Source organism: Lepisosteus platostomus, chromosome 5 (assembly GCF_059453375.1).
Source record: "Lepisosteus platostomus isolate fLepPlt1 chromosome 5, fLepPlt1.hap1, whole genome shotgun sequence".
Classification (NCBI taxonomy): domain Eukaryota; kingdom Metazoa; phylum Chordata; class Actinopteri; order Semionotiformes; family Lepisosteidae; genus Lepisosteus; species Lepisosteus platostomus.
The window spans coordinates 21,937,743-21,957,668 of record NC_142615.1 but is presented as its reverse complement, the minus strand read 5'-3'; the positions used below and the strand labels follow the sequence as shown (position 1 = coordinate 21,957,668).

The 19,926-nt window shown below is 41.4% G+C and overlaps 1 protein-coding gene and 1 pseudogene across 1 annotated transcript; both read left to right on the top strand.

Moving 5' to 3' along the window:
- The first annotated feature begins 1,035 nt into the window (after nt 1-1,035).
- On the top strand, nt 1,036-12,831 carry LOC148664909 (interferon-induced very large GTPase 1-like; annotated as a pseudogene).
- Nucleotides 12,832-12,930: 99 nt separating this feature from the next.
- LOC148664908 (interferon-induced very large GTPase 1-like) lies at nt 12,931-16,732 on the top strand. The gene has a single exon (XM_088631564.1). It carries the CDS (start codon nt 13,217-13,219, stop codon nt 16,730-16,732), a length of 3,516 nt encoding a protein of 1,171 aa, XP_088487690.1. The 5' UTR covers nt 12,931-13,216.
- The last annotated feature ends 3,194 nt before the right edge of the window (nt 16,733-19,926 follow it).

The following is a 19,926-nucleotide window of genomic DNA, read 5'->3' as shown; positions in this document are numbered from 1 at the left end:
GACGCTTTTCACTGCAATTAGATGAGTCTGTAAGTCAATTTTGCTTGTTTACGTTAGATACAAGTTTGAGGGCATGTCCCATGAGGACTTTCTGTTCTGTAAGCCGCTGCCAACAGGAACTACAGGAGAGCTAATTTTTCAGCTTCTGAATGAATTTATCGAAGAGAATGGCATCGACTGGATAAAATGCATCTGAGTTTGTACACACGGTACTAGAGCGATGACAAGCCCACACAGCAAGAGGTTGCTTTAGATATGAAGTGCAACATCCACTGCAAGACCTTTGCCGTCAAGAAAATGCCTGACGATTTAAAATCTGTTAGACTCTGTTGTGAATTGTGTCAAGGCACGAAAAATGACTTCACATCTGCTTTACTCTAAACGGGCTCACCCCTCTCACTGAAATGGTGCTTTTTATTGTTTATTTTTATTTGTTGTTGTTCCTGTTTTTTTCTGTAAAGCGCTTTGAGAAGCCATCTTTAAAGGCGCTATATCAAATAAAGTTTATTATTATAATAATATTGTAACGCATACACAGCCTCTGGGCTGATGGGAGATTTCCCTTTGGCTCAAGAGGCTAGGTCCCTGTTGAGTAACACCGGAGGCTTGGGTGTGAGTCCCTGATGGTGGGGGGCTGACCTGCTGTGGTGAGGGCGCCCATGTGAGCCCTGTAGTGTTACATTGGTGTTAGAGTGGGGTGGGATAGCCCTTTGCCAAGGATGGTGAGTTAAGTGGGGGAGAGTGTAATGCATACGGCCTCCATTGCTTGTAAGAGCTGGCTTACCAGAGTGGTGATGTCACCGCCCTTCCCTGTGAATAGCAGGGACTGCAGCCATCAGGCTGATGGGAGATTTCCCTTTGGCTCAAGAGGTTGGGTCCCTTTTGAGTGATGCTGGAGGCCCGGGTTAAAGTCCCTGACGGTGGGGGGCCTACATGAACCCCCTAGGGTTAAATTATTTATTATGTGTATGTGAGTGTGTGCATAAATGTGCGCTCATGTCGGCCATTGCGATTTTCTGGGGTTCCTATGAGAAGATGTTTTGTAGGTGGTACTTGGATGCTTTGGTTTGATCAGGGGTGGTACTTGGTCAAAAAAGTTTGAGAACCACTGGCGTATGTAATTCTGTAATGTCTTCAGTGTTCTGTGATTGCTTCAGTACATTTAAAGTGACTTGTTGTTGTACAGGCCGAGAGTGGAACATTGCGAATGAGCCAGCAGGAGAAAATAATGAACGAAGCCAAAAGGTAACACCTATACGTGCTGTGTGTGTATACGGTATATACAATAAACCTCTATATATATAAGAGATAAGATAAGATCACTGTATTGTCCATTTACAATTTCTTGTATTAGGAATTTGTCTTTTCATATACCCCAACTTTCTCTCCGTGAGACACACAGACAAGGGGAGAAGCTGGGGGTCAGCACAGGGTCAGCCATTTATACAGCGCCCCTGGGGCAGTTGGGGTTAAGGGCCTTGCTCAGGGGCCCAACAGAGTAGGATTCCTCTGCCAGCCACAGCATACAAACCGGCAACCTTCCAGTCACAGGCGCAGAGCCTTAGGCACTGCACCATCCATAATATGCAAAGGAACAAGTAAAGGTTTATTCCATGCTGAAAAGAGAAGAAAAAAAAAACACAATGTTTCAGCTATGGAGCTTTCTTCAGGTGTGAATAAACCTTTACCTTTGCAGCCTACGCAGGCTGACTCAGCTCCCTCTTGAAATATACAGTATACATAACACATGCAGAATAATATATTTATATATCTATAGAGTGTGCAAGGCACTGATGTGTCCAATTTCCTTAAAAAACTTAACCTTTCCAAATGGAATTTGAATTTCCTGCTTTCTTTGCCAATTTTATTACAAGTTGTCTCTGGAGTTGGGGGGGGGGCATCAGACTTAATTGCTATGTGGCAGAGTGGTTTCATGTCAGTGTCTTAGAAACTTTTAAATTCCCTTTCCTTGCAGTTTTTACCCAAGGGATCACCAGAGGGAGAAGAACTTCAGGAATCATCAGAGACAGAGGTTCCAGAGAGATCACCAAAGACAGCAGAACGTGAGGAATTACCAGAGAGAGAAGATGCCAAAGTGCCACTTAAAACAGAAACTAGAACAGAGCCATCAGAGGTGAGTACATATTTATACTAATTGCTATATACTAATAGCAATATATATATACTTGCATACAGTGCCTTCAGAAAGTATTCACCCCCTTAAATTTTTTCACATTTTGTTCCTGTTACACTTCCAAATTTTACCACATTGAAATACTTTTCTCTCCCTTCAATAACACAATACCTTCAACACATTTGAGTCAAAAAATATTTTTTATTCACAGATAAAAGATTCAAGGATATTCGTTTCTCCAGAATGAAAGACTTACATTTCTCATTTTAAAACGTATTCACGCCCCGAGTCAATACTCTGTACATAGTCCTTTAGCAGCAATTACATCAGAGAGTCTTCTTGGGTATGTCTGTATGAGCTTTACACATTTAGATTGTGGAGTTTTTGCCCATTATTCAATGCAAATTTGCTCCAACTCCACCAAATTAGATGGAGAACGTCAGTGGACAGCAGTTTTCGGGTCATACCATAGACTTTCAATTGGATTCAAGTCTAGGCTCTAGCTGGGCCATTCCAGAATACTAACCTTTTTTTTCCAGCAATTCCTTGATAGTTTGTGTTGTGTGCTCTGTGTCATTGTCGTGCTGGAAAATGAGTCCTTGCCCTAAATGCAGATCTCTGGCTAACTGAAACAGATTCTCCTCAAGGATTTGCCTGTTTTTGGCTCCATCCATGTTGCCCTTGATGTCAACAAGCCTTCCAGTTCCTCCTGCTGAATAGCAACCCCAGAGCATGATGCTGCCACCTCCATGCTTGAGGGTAGGGATGGTGTTACCTGGGTGTTGGGCTGTATTTGGTTTGCGCCAAACATAGCGCTTTGCTTTCAGGCCAAAGAGCAAAACTTTAGTCTCACTAGACCACAAAATTTTCAAAATTTCCAAAAAGTCTCAAGTTTTGTCACATGGCTTCTAGCAAACTCTAGGTGTGACTTAATGTTGGCCTTTCTCAGTGATTCTTAACAATAGCAGTGCGCCAAAAAAATAAATCAAAGACGTCGTGCAGAACGCATACCCTGTCCACGCAGTCCATCTTGGTTTTGTTTTATGGCATGTCAGTCATTTATTTTCTTTTCTCTTAGAAACAATAAGTGTCCCATTTTGTGTCTCTCTATACTCTTTCGCTTAAATGGTTGTTAAATAATGTTGTCATGTTTACTTCATATTCCTTTTCACAACTTTATTTCATCCCACTGACGGACCAAAACAGACACCATATAATGAAAGTATTGTCAATCAATTGTTTTTCAATCGACTTGTGATGCTTTTTGCTAAGCGACTTCAGGAGCAGGATTAACAAAGTACTTTATACTCGCTCGTAAAATGACTGTAACGTTGCCATAGCCAAAATGTAATGTAGTGGCTCTCTGAAGGCACCAGTTCTGTAGGGTTTGGGCATTTACTGGGACAATTATTAATTGTAGCAGTAAATCACAAAGTTGATTCTTTTGATGGCTTTAGAATCCAACCATGCGATATAACTCAAACAACGCACACACACAGGTACTAATACACGAGGATACACTTATTAATACATAGAATATGCATGTAAAACTAACAGATCTTATCGAGAGGGTTATCAGAATACAAAAGGTATATATTCAGTCAGTTACAAAGAGTTACATATATCAAGAGGACATACGTTCAGTATATCATTCATTAAGACCGTTTCGTAAATGAACTTGGTTATAACTTCTACATTAGATACTCAAAACAAGTACATAACTCTTAGGAATTAAATTGATATCAACTGGTTGGGATAACAATTGAATTCTCGAGCTGTAATGCATTGAAGTTGAATACTCATCCAATCTCTGGGGATTCAGATCTCCTGCGGGCACAAAGAAACAGTTGCAGGCTGTTGCTGTCCAATCCAAACTCTCTGGCTCGGTGCCAGGCTGTGCTGTGAGGCTTGCGACGGTGCACTGCAGATGCTCACTGACCGGCTAGTTAGTGTTGGCTTTAACAAGCAAAGTTTGCGCACAGGAGAAAAGATGACTGTGGGTCCCAGCAAGTCAGGAAGAGGACCTGTTCGTTCTGGCACTCGGACACACTGGCCGTTCCGTGGTTGTTCGGGCTGAGTCTCAGGATGGTCAGGAGGCGCGCTGCGAGAATGTCCTGCCCTTGGGAGCCTTCTGCTCCTGGGCCGTCCTGCCCTGGAATTCTCCTTTGAATTCCCTTTAGAAAAGTCCATAGAATTCTCCTGAATCTCTCTGAATCTCTGTGTTGCCTGTTTTTACCTGGAGGAACTTCAGCTCGTTGATTGGCTGAAAGTTCCATGGGCATCAGAGTCCCACGTGGGTTACCCAGCCCTACCAGTCCCTGATTGGTTGATCAAGGTGAGATATGAGTCACTTACTCCTGACACTTAGTAATGCAGTCCAGATGTCCATCTGGCACTCCCTAGACAGATAGACGCCAATGGATGACCATTGATCATGATAGCCAGGCTTAGCTAAGTGCATCCCCCTTTGGGAGCTGTCCTAGGAAACCTTACATCAGCCTGCATGAATAGTTTCTCTGTGGCTGCACCACAGAGATGAACAGAGAAATGGGGCCTCATTTGGGAAAGCTCCGAAACACTTAATTCTACCTTATTAATAAGCCTCGCCGCTACATGACCGATTAAGAAGGTTTTTTGGAAACGCACGAAAAAGTAGGGTTTTTGGAAACTACTTTTTCGTGCGTTTCCCAAAACCATACGTACAGATACAGCCATTCAAAGTGTGCAGCACAGACACGTACCGCGGGTAATTGGCTACGTCCTCGCGCATCATGATATGAAATACCGCGGTACGTGATTGGTTGACCGACAGGGGCACTCGTGGTGTGTTGGTCAGTCGTTGAAAGATTTAAATGTCTTTACTGTGCCCGTTTTAGTATTGAATATTTATATGGAATTTTACCACTGAAGGGAAATCTTAGTAGCTGAGCATTAAAAGAATAGTAGCATACTGTAACGCGTGTGAAGGCCATAAACGATATTCATTTTGGAACAAAAACATACAGTATATGGCTGGTCTCGGTACTTTAAATAAAAAATACACACCAGTATTCCATTTCTCCCTAAACATTTTAAGCATCGAAGTCTTTAACTAACATGTGAAATAGCACGTATAAAAAGTGGTAGTTTTAAGCTTTTCTGCTAATATAATATGGAATCGCGTATCTAAAGAAATTAATAACAATAAAATTATATTTGTGTACTGCAACACAGTAATACATGCTGTACAATGTCTGTTGATTCTGTATGTGTAGGGCTGTTTCACCTACACTCATGTGACCTTCCTGGTAGCCTGGTGGTCTATGTGCTGGATTAGTAACTCACAGGTTGTGTGTTCAAATCCAGTTGGTGCTGTAACTTTCTTTTTAACAAACATTTCTTTGAAAAAATAGAATAACAATATTATGGACAATTAATTGACTTTTTATATTTCTAAATATCACAACATGATCGAATTTAAGCCATTTTTAATAACAATGAATAGTCACCTTCTTTCCTTCTGACAACTGTCCCTGCTTCTGCTTCCTGCTTCTATTGTGTGTGTTTGTGGGGGGATCCCTTTACATCTCCCTTCAGATTTAAAAGGTTATTAATCATATCTTCTGTGTCGCATCTTCCCAGTGTAGCTGATCTTTTGCTGCCTGGGTAAAGATATCACAAAGCTTTAGAGAACTTAACATTTCTATTATCAACAAATTGTAAATATGACGTTTACATTGGCATTATTAATTTTTCACTTGAGTGTATGGAGGATTGTCAGCTGTCACTGAGAGTAGACCCCCCCTCTTAGGCTGTGCAAACGATCTTTAATTTTTTATAAAGAAATGGAGGCTGTAAAGTATGCGTTACAATATAAACATTTATATTGATTTAAATCACGTTTTGATTTAAATCGCAAAAGCATGTTTTATCATATGTATTTTTTTATTCACAATCAGACAAATGCAACATAAATTGTTATCTTTGTCTTCTAAGTATCTTAATAAACTTTCAGCATAGCTTTCTCCCTATTTAGATGTATTTTTCTTGGGATTTTTGGATCAAACGTGGAAAGATTAGATTGTAATCATTTTTATTTTTAAATACATTTTAGAAAAGTGTAATCTATACTAAAAAGCTGTATTTATTTAATACCACTAAATACTTATATTAATACTAATTAAAAGACCGCGGGCACTTTCCCCTTTGACAGCTGGAACTCCTATTCTTATAGTAGCTCAGCAGCTCTTTGCAATATAGGGTGTTCAAACCATTTTTTTTACACAGTGACACAGCGTCGCGTTGTGAATCTGTTTTTCCGTGTTTAGAAAAAAGTGGAATACAGTGAGACTTCCTGCTATATAGATACATATGTTTAGATATTTAGACCCGGTGCAGCACCGAGAGAGGGAGGAGGCACGGTTCTCAGTTCTGCTGCCTGGAGCGGTTAATGGCACCGATTATTCTGAAAATTTTCTTCTGGAAATAACTCATTTCTAAATACCTTTTTTCACTGTTAACATCTTGCAGCAACTCTGCAACAAAATATACACTTAGCTCAACCTGACAGTTCATCCTGCTACCAACATTGAATAAAAAAATCTCTATATTTATGTCTTTATTTAGTGGTTTCATTAGTGACAAAGGCTAAACTTTCTTGGAAAAATGTATTTTATGTGTTGCGGAAAAACTGACTTGCTTTAACAAAATATATTTACAAATCCTTTCACCTGACAATCTACCTGAAGGCCCAACTATCTGAGAAGCCCTCCATGAAAGCATGTTTGCTATTAATTCATTTAGGGCTCACAAAGATATTGTTCCAAAATCAATATCTTTTATGAGCATGTGAAAGGCATGGTGAATCGGAGATTCTCAAAAATTACTGTACTTTGCATGATTGGAAACAAATGCGTGATTGCGAAATGCTGGGGTGTTACTTTTACAAAGACAATCAATGAAAAAAGAATGTGGACCAGGGCAATACTTTGAGTTTACAGCTTGTCCAAGGTCATTCATTATTAATACTATTAGTAATAATTTTGGTAAAGACTTTGATGGCGACAGCTCAAACATGAGAGGTTGAGCTTTATTAGCTCCACCTTGCGGAAATTCAGAATACTATTATTTTATTTGCGGTACCACGTGGTATCATGAAGCACTATGCGAGAATTTATGGTATTAATACGGTAACTTGAGGTAAACTGCGTCAAGCGCACCGCACAATAATGTGGTATCGCCCGCTTGTTTTGAATGGCTGCATCTGTACAGCGGAAAGTTGCTCGTTAGTCTCTAAGATTCATCGTTTTCAGGAAACTCACCCCTGATCGGCTCTTTTAGGTATGAGACCTCACAGTCAGTGATATTTATTGTGCAATTTATCAAGCAATTGAACACAAGTGGATTCGAAATGAACACACGTGTACCTTGTTAACGTATTTAATGTGATATCTCAAGATAATTGAATACCTCACCCAATTTAGGTTGTTAAAACAAAGGGGGTGAATACTTTAATTTTCAATATAATTCTGAAGACATCTAAATACTTTATTTCATTTTAAGAAGTAATTCTCTATAATGTTAAAATGAAATCCCATTTAAATATGCTTTGATTTGACTTTCCAACACAGCAGAATGAGAAATAATTAATGGGGGGTGAATAATTTCTGAAGGCACTGTATCTATACTTCCTATGGCTGTTCTTTAATACCATTGTAAATAATATATAACTTATCTAAACTAATTATCCCAAAAAAGCATTTTATTGTAAATACAAAAAGTATGGTACTTTGCAAAAGCATTCAAACCCTTGAGTTTTCACTCTTGTTGCTTTAAATCTTGCAGTAGTTACACTTTGAAGTAGCAATTCATGTTTCTAACTTATGCAATTCAGTCCACACATTCAAAGTAAAAATCAAAAGTAAAGCAAGAAGTAAAAAGACAATATGCAAGAAAAAAAAACTCATGATTGCATAAGTATTCAAGCCATTCAATTACCATAATGTGCCATATTTATTTATAGAATTTAATGTGTATTTTACTTTGTGTTTAACAGTGACAGTACAGTGTAGGGTCATATGCAGTTATATATAAATCTAATAAATAAGGTAAATAAGTTTGAATTTTGAATGCTCAATTTGGTGGTAAATTATAGGGTTTTAAAAATGATATAAACTATATAAAGAGTGGAAGTTTATTTTTTATCCCTATCATGGAATGTTAGCTTTTGCTACATCCTCTCTCTGCTGTTCACCATTAAAGAACAATAAACCCAGGAGAACCAGCAGTTATACTCTCATGTCTTTCCTTCCTCACTTGCAAGCACAGCTGGGAACAATAAGGGAGGAACAATTTTATAATGGTAATTTTCTATACAGTATGTATTCACACTAGAGAAGGGTCACTTCCAACTTACATGAGATTTATAATTTGTAAATTTAGTAAAAACTAAAAAAAAATTTGAGTCACATAAAGACTTGAGGAACGAAACCCTCACATATCACAGAGTGGTCATTTGTGGAAGAGCCCTCTTTTTATTTGAGTAGCACGGCAAGGGGGTTTCCACATGAACCATGACCTTATCTTTCCATAACCTTTAACCGTCTCTTCCTAGATAGCAGTGGTAATAATCAGTCTATTCCGGTTGACCAGGTTCACTCATTAACTGTCTTCTTACTTACCAACATCCTAACCCAGTAAATGACCTAGGCTGCTATCAATGTTATACCACCATGCTCACTACTTTATAGAACCTTGAGAGTTTGTGGACAACCTTAACTTGCTTCAGGAACTGCTTACAAATGGGGGGAGTTTCCAGCTGCAGCCAATTCTGTGATTTCCCTGTGAGAATCCAAAAAATCCATCTGCAGCTACAGTACATCGTTGTACATTTCAATGACCTTTGGTCTCTTTGTGAGCATAGTGACGTCAAGCATTAATCAGAAATGAAAGTCTTTGAGACTTGACCATTACTGTCCTTGAGTGATCTCAAAACAATTTGGTTTAGTTTAGTAGAGATATGCCTAAAAACGTTTACAGATGTAATTGTTTCCAAAGGTACTTTCACTAAATATTGAATCCACAGATCTGAATGCTTACGCAAACATTTTTTTTTTCTCTTTCATTTTTGCTTTAGACACCATTAGTTTGAGCATTCTGGTTTTTAATAACATTTAAATTTATGCTTAAAAAATGTGTAAATTTATTTGTAAATTCACCATGAATGGAAAAATCTAATTTAAAAAATAGCAATTAAATTAATCATTTTTATTTTAAATGATTTCAATAATGTATTATTCAAAACAATGAATTTATTTTTAGAGGATAAGTGATTGATTTGTCAAACATACTAGACAGCAACATCTAAACCTCGTTGCTGTAATGTTTTGTTTATGGTAATAACACAGCTTATTGTCCCAACATCCTTCCCTAATCACTTTCAAGCTAAACAAGTTTGTTTCTCTCTACTGTAATTTACGTACTTGTTACAATATGTACTATACAATATGTATATACAATTTCTGTGTCAAGTCATCCTGAATGTTAAGTCTCAACATTCATGTTTTAATGTATTTCTATTGAAAAAACTCAGTTTTGTATATTATTTCCTTATATACTTTACATGGACTTTTTTAGAATGTAACCAGGATGGAAAATTTCTTAGCGTGTTCGATTTTTAATTATCGCCCAGAAACCCATTCTGTTTGCTAAATTATTTACTTTTTTTCTTCTGTCTTAATAAACTAGGTAAACCCACAGAAGTCCTTTAGAAGGAGAACACAGCAGGTGAGACGGGACCTAACACAGCTTCAGAAACTGTTAGAGAAAAATAAAGAAAACGCCGCCCAGGTGAAATCGTTGAAAGATAAGATTCGTTCAGCTCTTGACGTCCCTAAGGAGTGCTGGGTACCGGCTGGACAATCCCTCAAAGAGCTGGTAAAGAATCTGCACAAACAGCTCAGTTTCATGGAAGACACATCCACCTCTCCTCCTGGAAACCTTTCTGATGAGGAGGTGTTAAGTAATGCGTCTGAAGGCCTGTCTCTGCAGGGAATCTACTGCACTGGGGTTCTGAAGAACATGCTGGAGAAGAGAGAGCAGCTCATTGAGGTTCCTGAGGGCTTCTCACTGCACAGACCCCAGCACAGCTCCCTTTATGAGCAGGAGGAGTTTTCATCCTATAAATCACAGGCCCTTTTCCAGAAGGTCATGGAAAATCTGGGCTACTCTTTCAGCACTTTAGTAACAGGTGAATTCAAGGCCTTCTCTGCTGCAAACACAGTAGGTCTCTCACACTCTACAGACAAGGAGAAACCCCCATCTGCACACCCATGCATATGGAAAACAAAGTACAACTATGTACCACTGGCGTCCAGCTTTTTTGAGAAGAATAGACTGAAGTTGTCAGGTGCTGCCATGAGAGACCTCCGAGATATAGAAACGGCGCTGTTAAAGAGTGAAGAAGATAGCATGTTCCCTATGTTAATAAACAGAATGGATAGTTTTTTTAAGAGATTTGGCACCCATGCTAACCAGGGTCCTGTTCACTTTGGTGGGGTGTTCTGGTGGAAGGCCTCTGGTGAGGGTTTCAGCAGCAATGATCTCACAGGGATGAACAGCCTGACATCTGACAAGCTCTAAATATCTATGTTGGTCATGGATACTGTGCATTAACCACATCTTGTTCAGCTGGAGTGAGCAAGTCTGCATCAGAGCTGAAAGGACACTTTACTGGGAACTACAGTGAAACCCAGATGAGCGGAGTGAAGCTCTCTGTCTCTAAAAGTGGGGGTCCTGCTGAAACTCACAATCACCTGCAGTGGAAGTGTGCTCTGGTCAGCAGCAACAGGACCTGGCAGGTGATAGACAGAGGAACCAGGCTGATTCCTGTGTGGGACATCATCCTGTCTGCTCACACTCAGGACTTCACAGACCCTTTCAGACTGAGCAGCAGCCTGCTGGAGGCCTACAGAAGGATCACAGGGCAGGACGCAGACCTGATGTCAGGAGAGAGGGAGCTCTCGGCACAGAGAGAGGCTGAGGAGCTGATTCAGACAGTGAAGAACTGGACTGTGTCCAACAGTGAACAGGTTCTGACTGAGCTGCTGCAGTTCAAGAGTAAACTGAGAGAAACAACAGGGTCCCACAGAATCTGGTTTCAGACCTGTCTCTCTAACAAGGTCCTGCAAGATGTTTTACTGGAAGTTGTTAAAAAGCACAAACATGAGGAAGCAATAAACCTGCAAACGATGATGCGCTCTCTCATGGAGCCTCACCTGTACACAGTGAAAAACGTCCCAAACAGAGCCAAAATCATGGAGTGGGCCTACCAGGCTGAGGAGGAAATATTCAAAGTTGTCTCTGTTTCCGAGTTCTCTGAACTGGCGGAAATCCTGAGGAGAACTAAAGAACTAGCAGATTCTACATTAGCACTCAGTGACTCTGTAACTGTGCGTGAGGCCAAGATCAAAGCCACATGCACTATTGCCTTCTCCCTGAACTCCCTGCGACAGACTTTAACACAGAACAATGAGGGAGAAGCAGAGCTGCTGGTACTTTCGGTCATCACATCTGTAGGATACAGCTTGAAGAACAACAGTTTCAGTCACCCTCTGGGCTGGAAAGACATTGACTTTTTAGAGAATGAGCTCCAGAAGGCTTATGACAAAGACTGCTTACTGAAAGGGCAACATCCTACAAGAGCTCAGGCCCACTTAGTGCTCACAGCTCTGACTGCATCAAAAAACAAACAGTCAGTCACCTCAAAGGATAAGGAGAGGCGACTACAGTTGATAAAATCACAGCTAAAGGGGAAAATGATCCCTGAAGTCTCCTCAGCAATCACATGTGCAAATGTATATCAGGACTGGAAACGACTTGAACTGCAGTTGACACACTTGACAAACAGCGAGGAACAAGAAGATTTTATGAATTTGCTTCAGAAACTGGGTCTAAAGTGCCTATGCCTTAAACAGCAAAAAAAAGATATTCTTGTCATAGATAGTGCCTCACAAAGTGTGAACAATCCCAGAGAGGAGAGCCAGCTCTGTTTCCACTATCTGTACAAGCTCATGATGCTGGACTACAGTGTCCGTTTTTTTGTTCTTAAAGTTCCGGATACTGACTGTAAGGAAAACAGTGCCACCACAGTGCAGTGTTCTAGTGGTCCTGAAAAAAGCAGTTTTGGCTTCTTCAGTATTGGCGAGGAAGATGTTGAGAAGGAAAAGAAACACAAGACTCACATTCACCTCATGGACGTCCACATGGCTGTGTTCCACTACTCTGATGACTTCCTGAGGCAGTACCTCTACACCAAGCTGTCCACCTGTCAGTTCGCCTTACCCCTGCTGGTGCCCAGCCCCTGGACTGGGGCACTGGAGTTCCCTCTGTGGGCCCTGAGGCAGATCAAGAAATCATGGTGCTGCAGGGAGCCATCTGAGAGAGGCAGCTCTGTGAAACACAACTGCAGGGACATGTTCAATGCTCCAGTGCCAACGGTGTCCTTCATCAGGCTGGGATCATCCTCCGTCTCCAAATCCCAGATCCTGAACAGCGTCGTCAGCCCCAAGAGACACAGTGTGTTTTTCCACCGGCACTGCAGGGGCAGCTCAACACAGCCTGCTCATGGACAGGGTGGTGGAGATCGCCTGGTACTGTCCAGGAGGCAGGAAGGACGACGTGTTCGACAGCTGTGTGGCTCTCCTGAACCTTCACGGTGATGCCAGCAAACACCCAGAACAGCTGCAGTTTCTCCAGGAGGTCAGCGTTGTCAATGTAGTTCTGATCACAGAGACTCCACTGGGGGAAGACGTGAAGAAGACAGCTGAGGCTCTTTTCAACTCTCCTGTTCCCCTAATCTGTCTGTTTGCTGGCCTGAGTAAAGTCCCACAAGGAAACAATCCAACCAAGGTGAGACTGGCTGCCAAGAACAGGAACGAAGCTGATCTGACTGATGAGATAGTATTACACGTCAAACACTGCATCTCCACTGTGAACAAGAGCTCCAGCCTGCAGACATACTTACAGGCTGCGAGACAGCAGCAGTTCAGGGTGGATGAAGACAGTGAAGCCTGTATAGAAGGGAAGGAAAAGGCTGAACTTCTGATGAGCCTCCTGAGAGAAGATGAGTTATTAAACCTCAAGGAGAAGCTGCTGCCTCTGCAGGGCAAGCTGTGGCACAAGTGGTGCCTGAAGGACAAAGAACAGTATTGTCTGAACAGCAGAGTGAACACAAGTATTGAACAGCAGGTGAGCAATATCAGGGCTGAGAAAAGAGCCCTCCGCCGTGAGCAGCTAAAGAGAGCTTTCCCTCTCCATGACTTCATGAGATCCTTCCTGGAGTGTTTAGCTTCTGCAGATCCACAAGACATTAAACTGTTCATGCTGCACTGGCTGGGGATGTATCTAGATGAACTGACTGCAGACACACTGAGTGAACTTCAGAAGAAATTCCACTCCACATGGAAAACACTGAGGCAGAAAGAGAAGAGCAAGGACAAGGAGCAGGAGATGAAACTGCAGAAAGACCTGAGCACCATATCTGAAGAGATCACTGCTGCTACTCTCGGACTTCAACACCTCATGAGAGAAACCGCTCAGCTTCATGAGGCTGTTCAATCAGAAGGAGAGGGTCTAGAAGAGTACAGACAGTTTGTCAGTGTCTTTCCCGCTGTCGGAGCCGAGATGCTGATGTCAGGACATCCTCTGGAGATGATGGACGGAGATGCTGCCCATGTGCCCCTCCTGTGGATTGAGGCTGTCCTAGACAAACTCAAGGAAAAAATTGGAGACAGAAAGGTGTTTGTCCTCTCTGTTCTTGGAGTCCAGAGCTCGGGAAAGTCCACTCTGCTGAACACGATGTTCGGGCTGCAGTTCACAGTGAGTGCAGGAAGGTGCACCAGGGGAGTGTTCATGCAGTTAGTGCGAGTGAGTGAGGATGTCAGAGCTCAGCTGCAGTATGACTTTGTCCTGGTGGTGGACACAGAGGGGCTTCGGTCACCAGAGCTCAGTAATAAAACCACACTGAGTCATGACAATGAATTAGCAACGTTTATTATCGGGATTGGTGACATGACTGTGATCAACATCATGGGAGAAAATCCCTCTGAAATGCAGGATATTCTCCAAATCTGCGTCCAGGCATTTCTGAGAATGAAGTCTGTTCAGATCAAACCAAGTTGTGTTTTTGTGCATCAGAATGTGGCAGAATCTTCAGCAAACAGCAAGAATATGGAGGGAAGGAGGCGCCTCCAGGAGAAACTGGATGAAATGTCCCGCATTGCTGCCAAAGAGGAAGGCTGTGAAGTTACCGGCTTCAGTGACATTATCCAGTTTGATGTGGACTCACAGGTTTTCTACTTCAAAAACCTTCTGGAAGGAGACCCTCCGATGGCTCCTCCCAACCCCTCCTACAGCCAGAACGTCCAGGAGCTGAAGATGAAGCTCCTCAGTGTCGCTCAGTGGCAGCCGGGAGTGAAGTTTCCCTCACTGTCAGAGTTTAAATTACGGATCAAAGATCTCTGGAATGCCCTGCTGGGGGAGAACTTTGTCTTCAGCTTCAGAAACACCCTAGAAATGATGGTTTACAGTAAACTGGAGGACAGGTACGGAGAGTGGTCATGGAAGATGAGGAAACGAGCCTTAGAGGTACAGAACAGACTGAGCAACCAAATCATCAATAATATAGTTCAGGCTGTGACATTGTCAGATCTGAGGAGAGAATTTCATGAGATCTACAGAACTCTGACAGCTGAAATAAAGAAGTATTTTAAAGAAGAAAAATACCAGGAGATCTTGATTAAGTGGAAGGTGAATGTTGATAAAAGGTTTGAGAGCCTGAGAAATGAGCTCATTGAAGAAACCAGAAAGCAGAGCAATGAACTGATCAGACTGAAGAAATGCCGATCGGAGCTAGACAGGAAGAAATCAGAATACGAAGCAGAACTGATTAAAATGAGCAAAGACCTGGCGTCCAGACTGAAGGAGCAGAAGCTCAGTGATAAGAAAGTGGAGGAGCAGTTTGACAGACTCTGGAAGAGCTGGGTGACCAGAGTGTCCTCAGAGCTGCCCCCTGAGGAACAGCTGGACATCAGAGCCACAGTGCAAAACATCCTGATGGAGAAATTCAAGAACCAGGGAGATGTGAACAGAGAGGAGATGTTCCAGTTCAATAGGAAAAAACACATCAAACAAAGCTGGGCAAGATCTGCATGGAATACGGTTACTTTTCAAGACCCACAGTGGGAATATCATGGGAATGAACTCATTCAGGAAATACAGAGACCTGTTAATAAATACATTGACAGGAGAGAAGAAGAGAAAGTGGATTTCAATGACAACTTCATCCATGAAATCCTGGGGCTGATAAAGATTAAAATAACTGATTATGAAAAGTCTACAGAGCAAAATATATTCACAAAGGAGTACGAGTTTGAACTGTCTGTCTATCTGTGCACCACAGCAGTAGAACAATTTAAGAAAATGCACACAGCCTTCAGGAAAGCCAACAATCCTCTGACTTACCTCCAGAGTAAGAGGGATCAGTACCTCGACTGTTTTAAGAGCTTCTGTAAAGGAGCCTCATCTGTCACATTCTTTGTAGATTTTCTGTGCAGATGCCTCAAACCTGCGATCCAGCAGGCAGCATGTGATAAGACCTGTATCCAGATCCCAGATAAAATGAAATCTAACTACCCTGCTTTCAGTGGTAACAGATCCAACCTGGAAAACCACATTCTGAGACACCTCGCTGAGCAGCCGAACTTTGACTCCTATATGGAATATATTAACCATCCAAAGGGTTATTTTGAGAAGTTTATAAGGGAGCGTGTTGAGAGATACTGTAGAGACAACAGTGATCAACTGAGAAGGATGTTTAAAACCAATCTGAGTGACCTAGTACAGCAGGTTTTAACAGTGAACACTACTGTCACTGCAGCAGTGAAAGACAGACATGGTGGCACCACCTTGTGGCTGGATGAGTTCTGTGCAGCACTCAGTGATCACATGGTGCTCCCCAGACAGGACTTCAGAAACATTGAAAAGGAAGACATCACAGACCTGCAGTTCCTCAGAGAAATGATGGCCAGATCACTTGATGAGCTACTGAAAAGTCTTCAGAAAGAAAGCAGCAGCAAACCTGACCTTGACTTAAAGATTTTCAGACGCAGACCTGATGAGATTCTGTGTGAGGCGCTCAGTGGCTGTTGGGAACAGTGTCCCTTCTGTAAAGCCATCAGCACAAACACTATCCCTGGTCATAACTCTGATCACAGTGTCCAGTTTCATCGTCCTTCTGCTCTGGCTGGCTGGCATATCCATGGGACAGATATATTTTATGTTGATATTTGTACCACCTCAGTCAGCAGTGACAAGAGTTTCTATCCTACTTGGGAATCTACTAAAACTGTTCCCTATAAGACCTACAGAGAAGCAGGTGAACCTTACAGCAGGTGGCGCATCACCCCAGATAACAGCGAGCAGTCCTACTGGAAATGGTTCATCTGTACTTTCAGGTCACAGCTGGAGGAGAAATTAAAGTATAAATTTGTAGGTCATGGTGAAATTCCCAGTGAGTGGAAAACAATTGGAAAGAGCTCTGCACTGAAGGAACTGAAGTAACTATAAATTGTTTCTAGGTGATTAAAAACTGTCTTTTGTATAAACTGATACCTGAGTAAAAATGAAGTGAAAATATAAGTCCGATATCAAACAGTTCTACTGGAAATGGTTCATCTGTACTTTTAGGATCAAGATCGAGTGGGAATTTGGATTAAATTCACAGATTTGGGTAAAATCCCTGAAGACTGGGACAGAAGCACAAAGTAGGCAGCTCTGACAGATGAGCAGTAAACCAACATCAGTGTAATAATAATAATAATAATAATAATAATAATAATAATAATAATAATAATAATAATAATAAACCTTATTTTATGTAGCACCTTTAAAGGTGGCTTCTCAAAGCGCTTTACAGGATGACAACAACAATAAATAAGAAGAATACACAAGATAAAACACAATGACAATACACAGAGGAGACTTTGGATGGTGGTACTAAGAAGAGCAGAGGGGTGAAGAATGGAACCAGTTCAGTAAAGGCTTTTCTGAAGAAGAGGGTTTTGAGTCTGGATCTGAAGGAGTTTAGAGAAGGTGACTCTCTGATATCCATGGGGAGAGAGTTCCAGAGCTTGGGGGCATAGCAGGAGAAGGCCCTGTCACCCATAGAATGTAGACGGGCTTGGGAGACAGTAAGGAGAGCAGAATTAGCAGAGCGAAGATTGCGAGGTGGGGAGTAGTAGTAGTAGTAGTAGTAGTAGTAGTAGATAATAGTTCAGACAGGTACTGAGGTGCCAAGCTGAGCCATATAGGTGAGCATGAGGATTTTAAAGTCTGCATGGAATTTGACCGGAAGCCAGTGCAAGGACTTCAAGATAGGAGTAATGTGAACACTTGCACTAGATCTGGTCAGGATTCTGGCTGCTGAATTTTGGACATACTGGAGTTTGTTCAGTGTAGATTTAAATACCCCAGCGAGTAGAGCATTACAGTAGTCAATTCGAGAGAATACAAATGTGTTGATCAGCTTTTCAGCCACAGTTAATGATAGCATAGGGCATAGTCTTGCGATATTTCTAAGGTGAAAAAAATATGTTTTGACAGTATGCTGCACATGTGGGTCGAATGTTAAGCCAGAATCGCATATCACCCCAAGGTTTTTCAATTTTGATTGAAGCTCAAGTACAGAACCATCTACAGATAGGGTTACAGGACTGGCTTTACAAAGTTAAAGGGGGGTGCCAATAAGCATGACTTCATGCTTCATTTACACTTCGTGTAAATATTTAGGTATTCAGGGAGACTGATGTTCAACCTGATTCAGTGGGATTATGGATCGATTCTTTCAGGAGCTCAGCTACTGTTCAAGTCAGTCTTACAGGTCCTCATATCATATCACCATGATCCTCTGTAACAAATCTGGTTATTAATGAACAGATGAGAAGCTCTCTGGGTAAGATATGGTAACAAAAAGAGAACTGTCATTCAGTAAAATTATTTCAGTACTAGAATGTCACAGAAAGCTCTCACTCAACAGACATTTAGACACTGAACAGTTAATGAATAACTGCAGATTTCTGCAACTATTGTGTTTTATTTTAACCTGAAATTGGTTTTATCTTTAAACTTTATTCTGACATTTGTTTTGCTGTTTGTGAAAAGTGATTCAGAGTTTTGCTAAGGAACTTCATGCTGTATTTTGAAGCTGTGGGTGTGTGTCTATATCCACAGGAAATCACGGCATCTGCTCTTGTACTACATCAGGGGTTGAGTTCTGTAGGTACATTCTTATGTTTACTGTGCTGATAAATTCTTAAACCCTCTGGTGTGTGATTAATGGAAATAGATTAAAATAGGAAAAAATGAGATAGAATAGAAACACAATACATTGAAATGGTAATTGAAAATTGGTGACAATTGGTGATAGACCTTTCTTCTGTTCCTGTACTGACAAATGCGATAATTACTGCTTCTAACTAAAATATCTAATAAAGAAATCACAATCAAATGTGACAAACTGTATCTTTTTACAAGCATAAATAACATAGTGACATTTCACTTGTGTTGTTTTCTTCATTTGGAAATTGTTTGTTGTTTGACAAAATAATACATCACACCAGATTAATCTGCCAGTACAGCTCCCTCTTGTTTTACACTCAGCGATTCTGCAGTGTGAGAGAAGAAATTAAATACTTTCTTCACTTTCACTTAAACGACACTACAGGTCCAGACCAATGAAACCCACCACTGTATTCAGGATGCCTACTTAAAGACCTTAAAGTGTTCCAACAAAGCCTGAATGAAATAAACAAACATGTACCACATAACTTTTGCACAATAACCATACCATACAACTTCAACACCTCAATGGTTCTGTTTTTATCAGCTGACACAGTAATGAGCACAGAGCTGTAAACTAACTGCTCTACAGAGGACAGAAATACACACAATATTAAGTCTTGTTTTCAGCCTTTTATACCTGCTACCCCTTAGAGGCAGGGTAGTGCAGTGGTTAACATCACTGCCTGGCTACAGTTCCTAGGGGACTGTATGTGTGGAGTTTGCATGTTTGTGTTCACTGGGGTTTCCTCCTATAGTCCCAGTCTCATGCTGGTGAGTTCATTGGCTTGTGGGAAAATTGGCCCTGTTGTGAGTGTGTGTGTGTCTGTTTGTGTGTGCCCTGAGACAGAGAGGCGTCCTGTCCAGGGTGTGTGAGTGTGTGTGTCTGTGTTTGTCCTGTGATAGACTGGCGTCCTGTCCAGGATGTGTGAGTGTGTGTGTCTATGTGTGCCCTGAGACAGTGTGGAGTCCCATCCAAGGTGTGTGTGTTTGTGTGTCTGTGTCCAGGGTTTGTGTGACGTCTTACACACATTGCTTGTCAGGACAGACTCTGGCTCCCCTGCAATCCTGGATTAGAAAAAGTAGTCAGAAAATGGACAGATATACAATACAATTATATTTCTATTGGTAAAACAGCCCCCATACAAGAAATACCTACATTGTGCAGAGAAGTTTCTAGTTGTCTTGTACAGAGGGCATTTTGTTACTGACACACACACGGGTCAGGGAAATATCACCAGCTTGAGAATATGGAGACTGTGCCTGTCTTTCCCAGCTGCATCCCAAAAACCACAGACACCAGTGTCTGCAGGGGACTCGTTTCAAACTCAGAAACATAAACATAAAAAACATTTTACAATAATCACTTCCCATCATGTTTTCTGACACAGAGATCTGGAACATTAAATTCACGTGAA

Excerpts from the sequence above, each read along its gene's own strand:
- LOC148664908 (XM_088631564.1), top strand. The coding sequence starts at position 13,217 with ATGAGCCTCCTGAGAGAAGATGAGTTATTAAACCTCAAGGAGAAGCTG.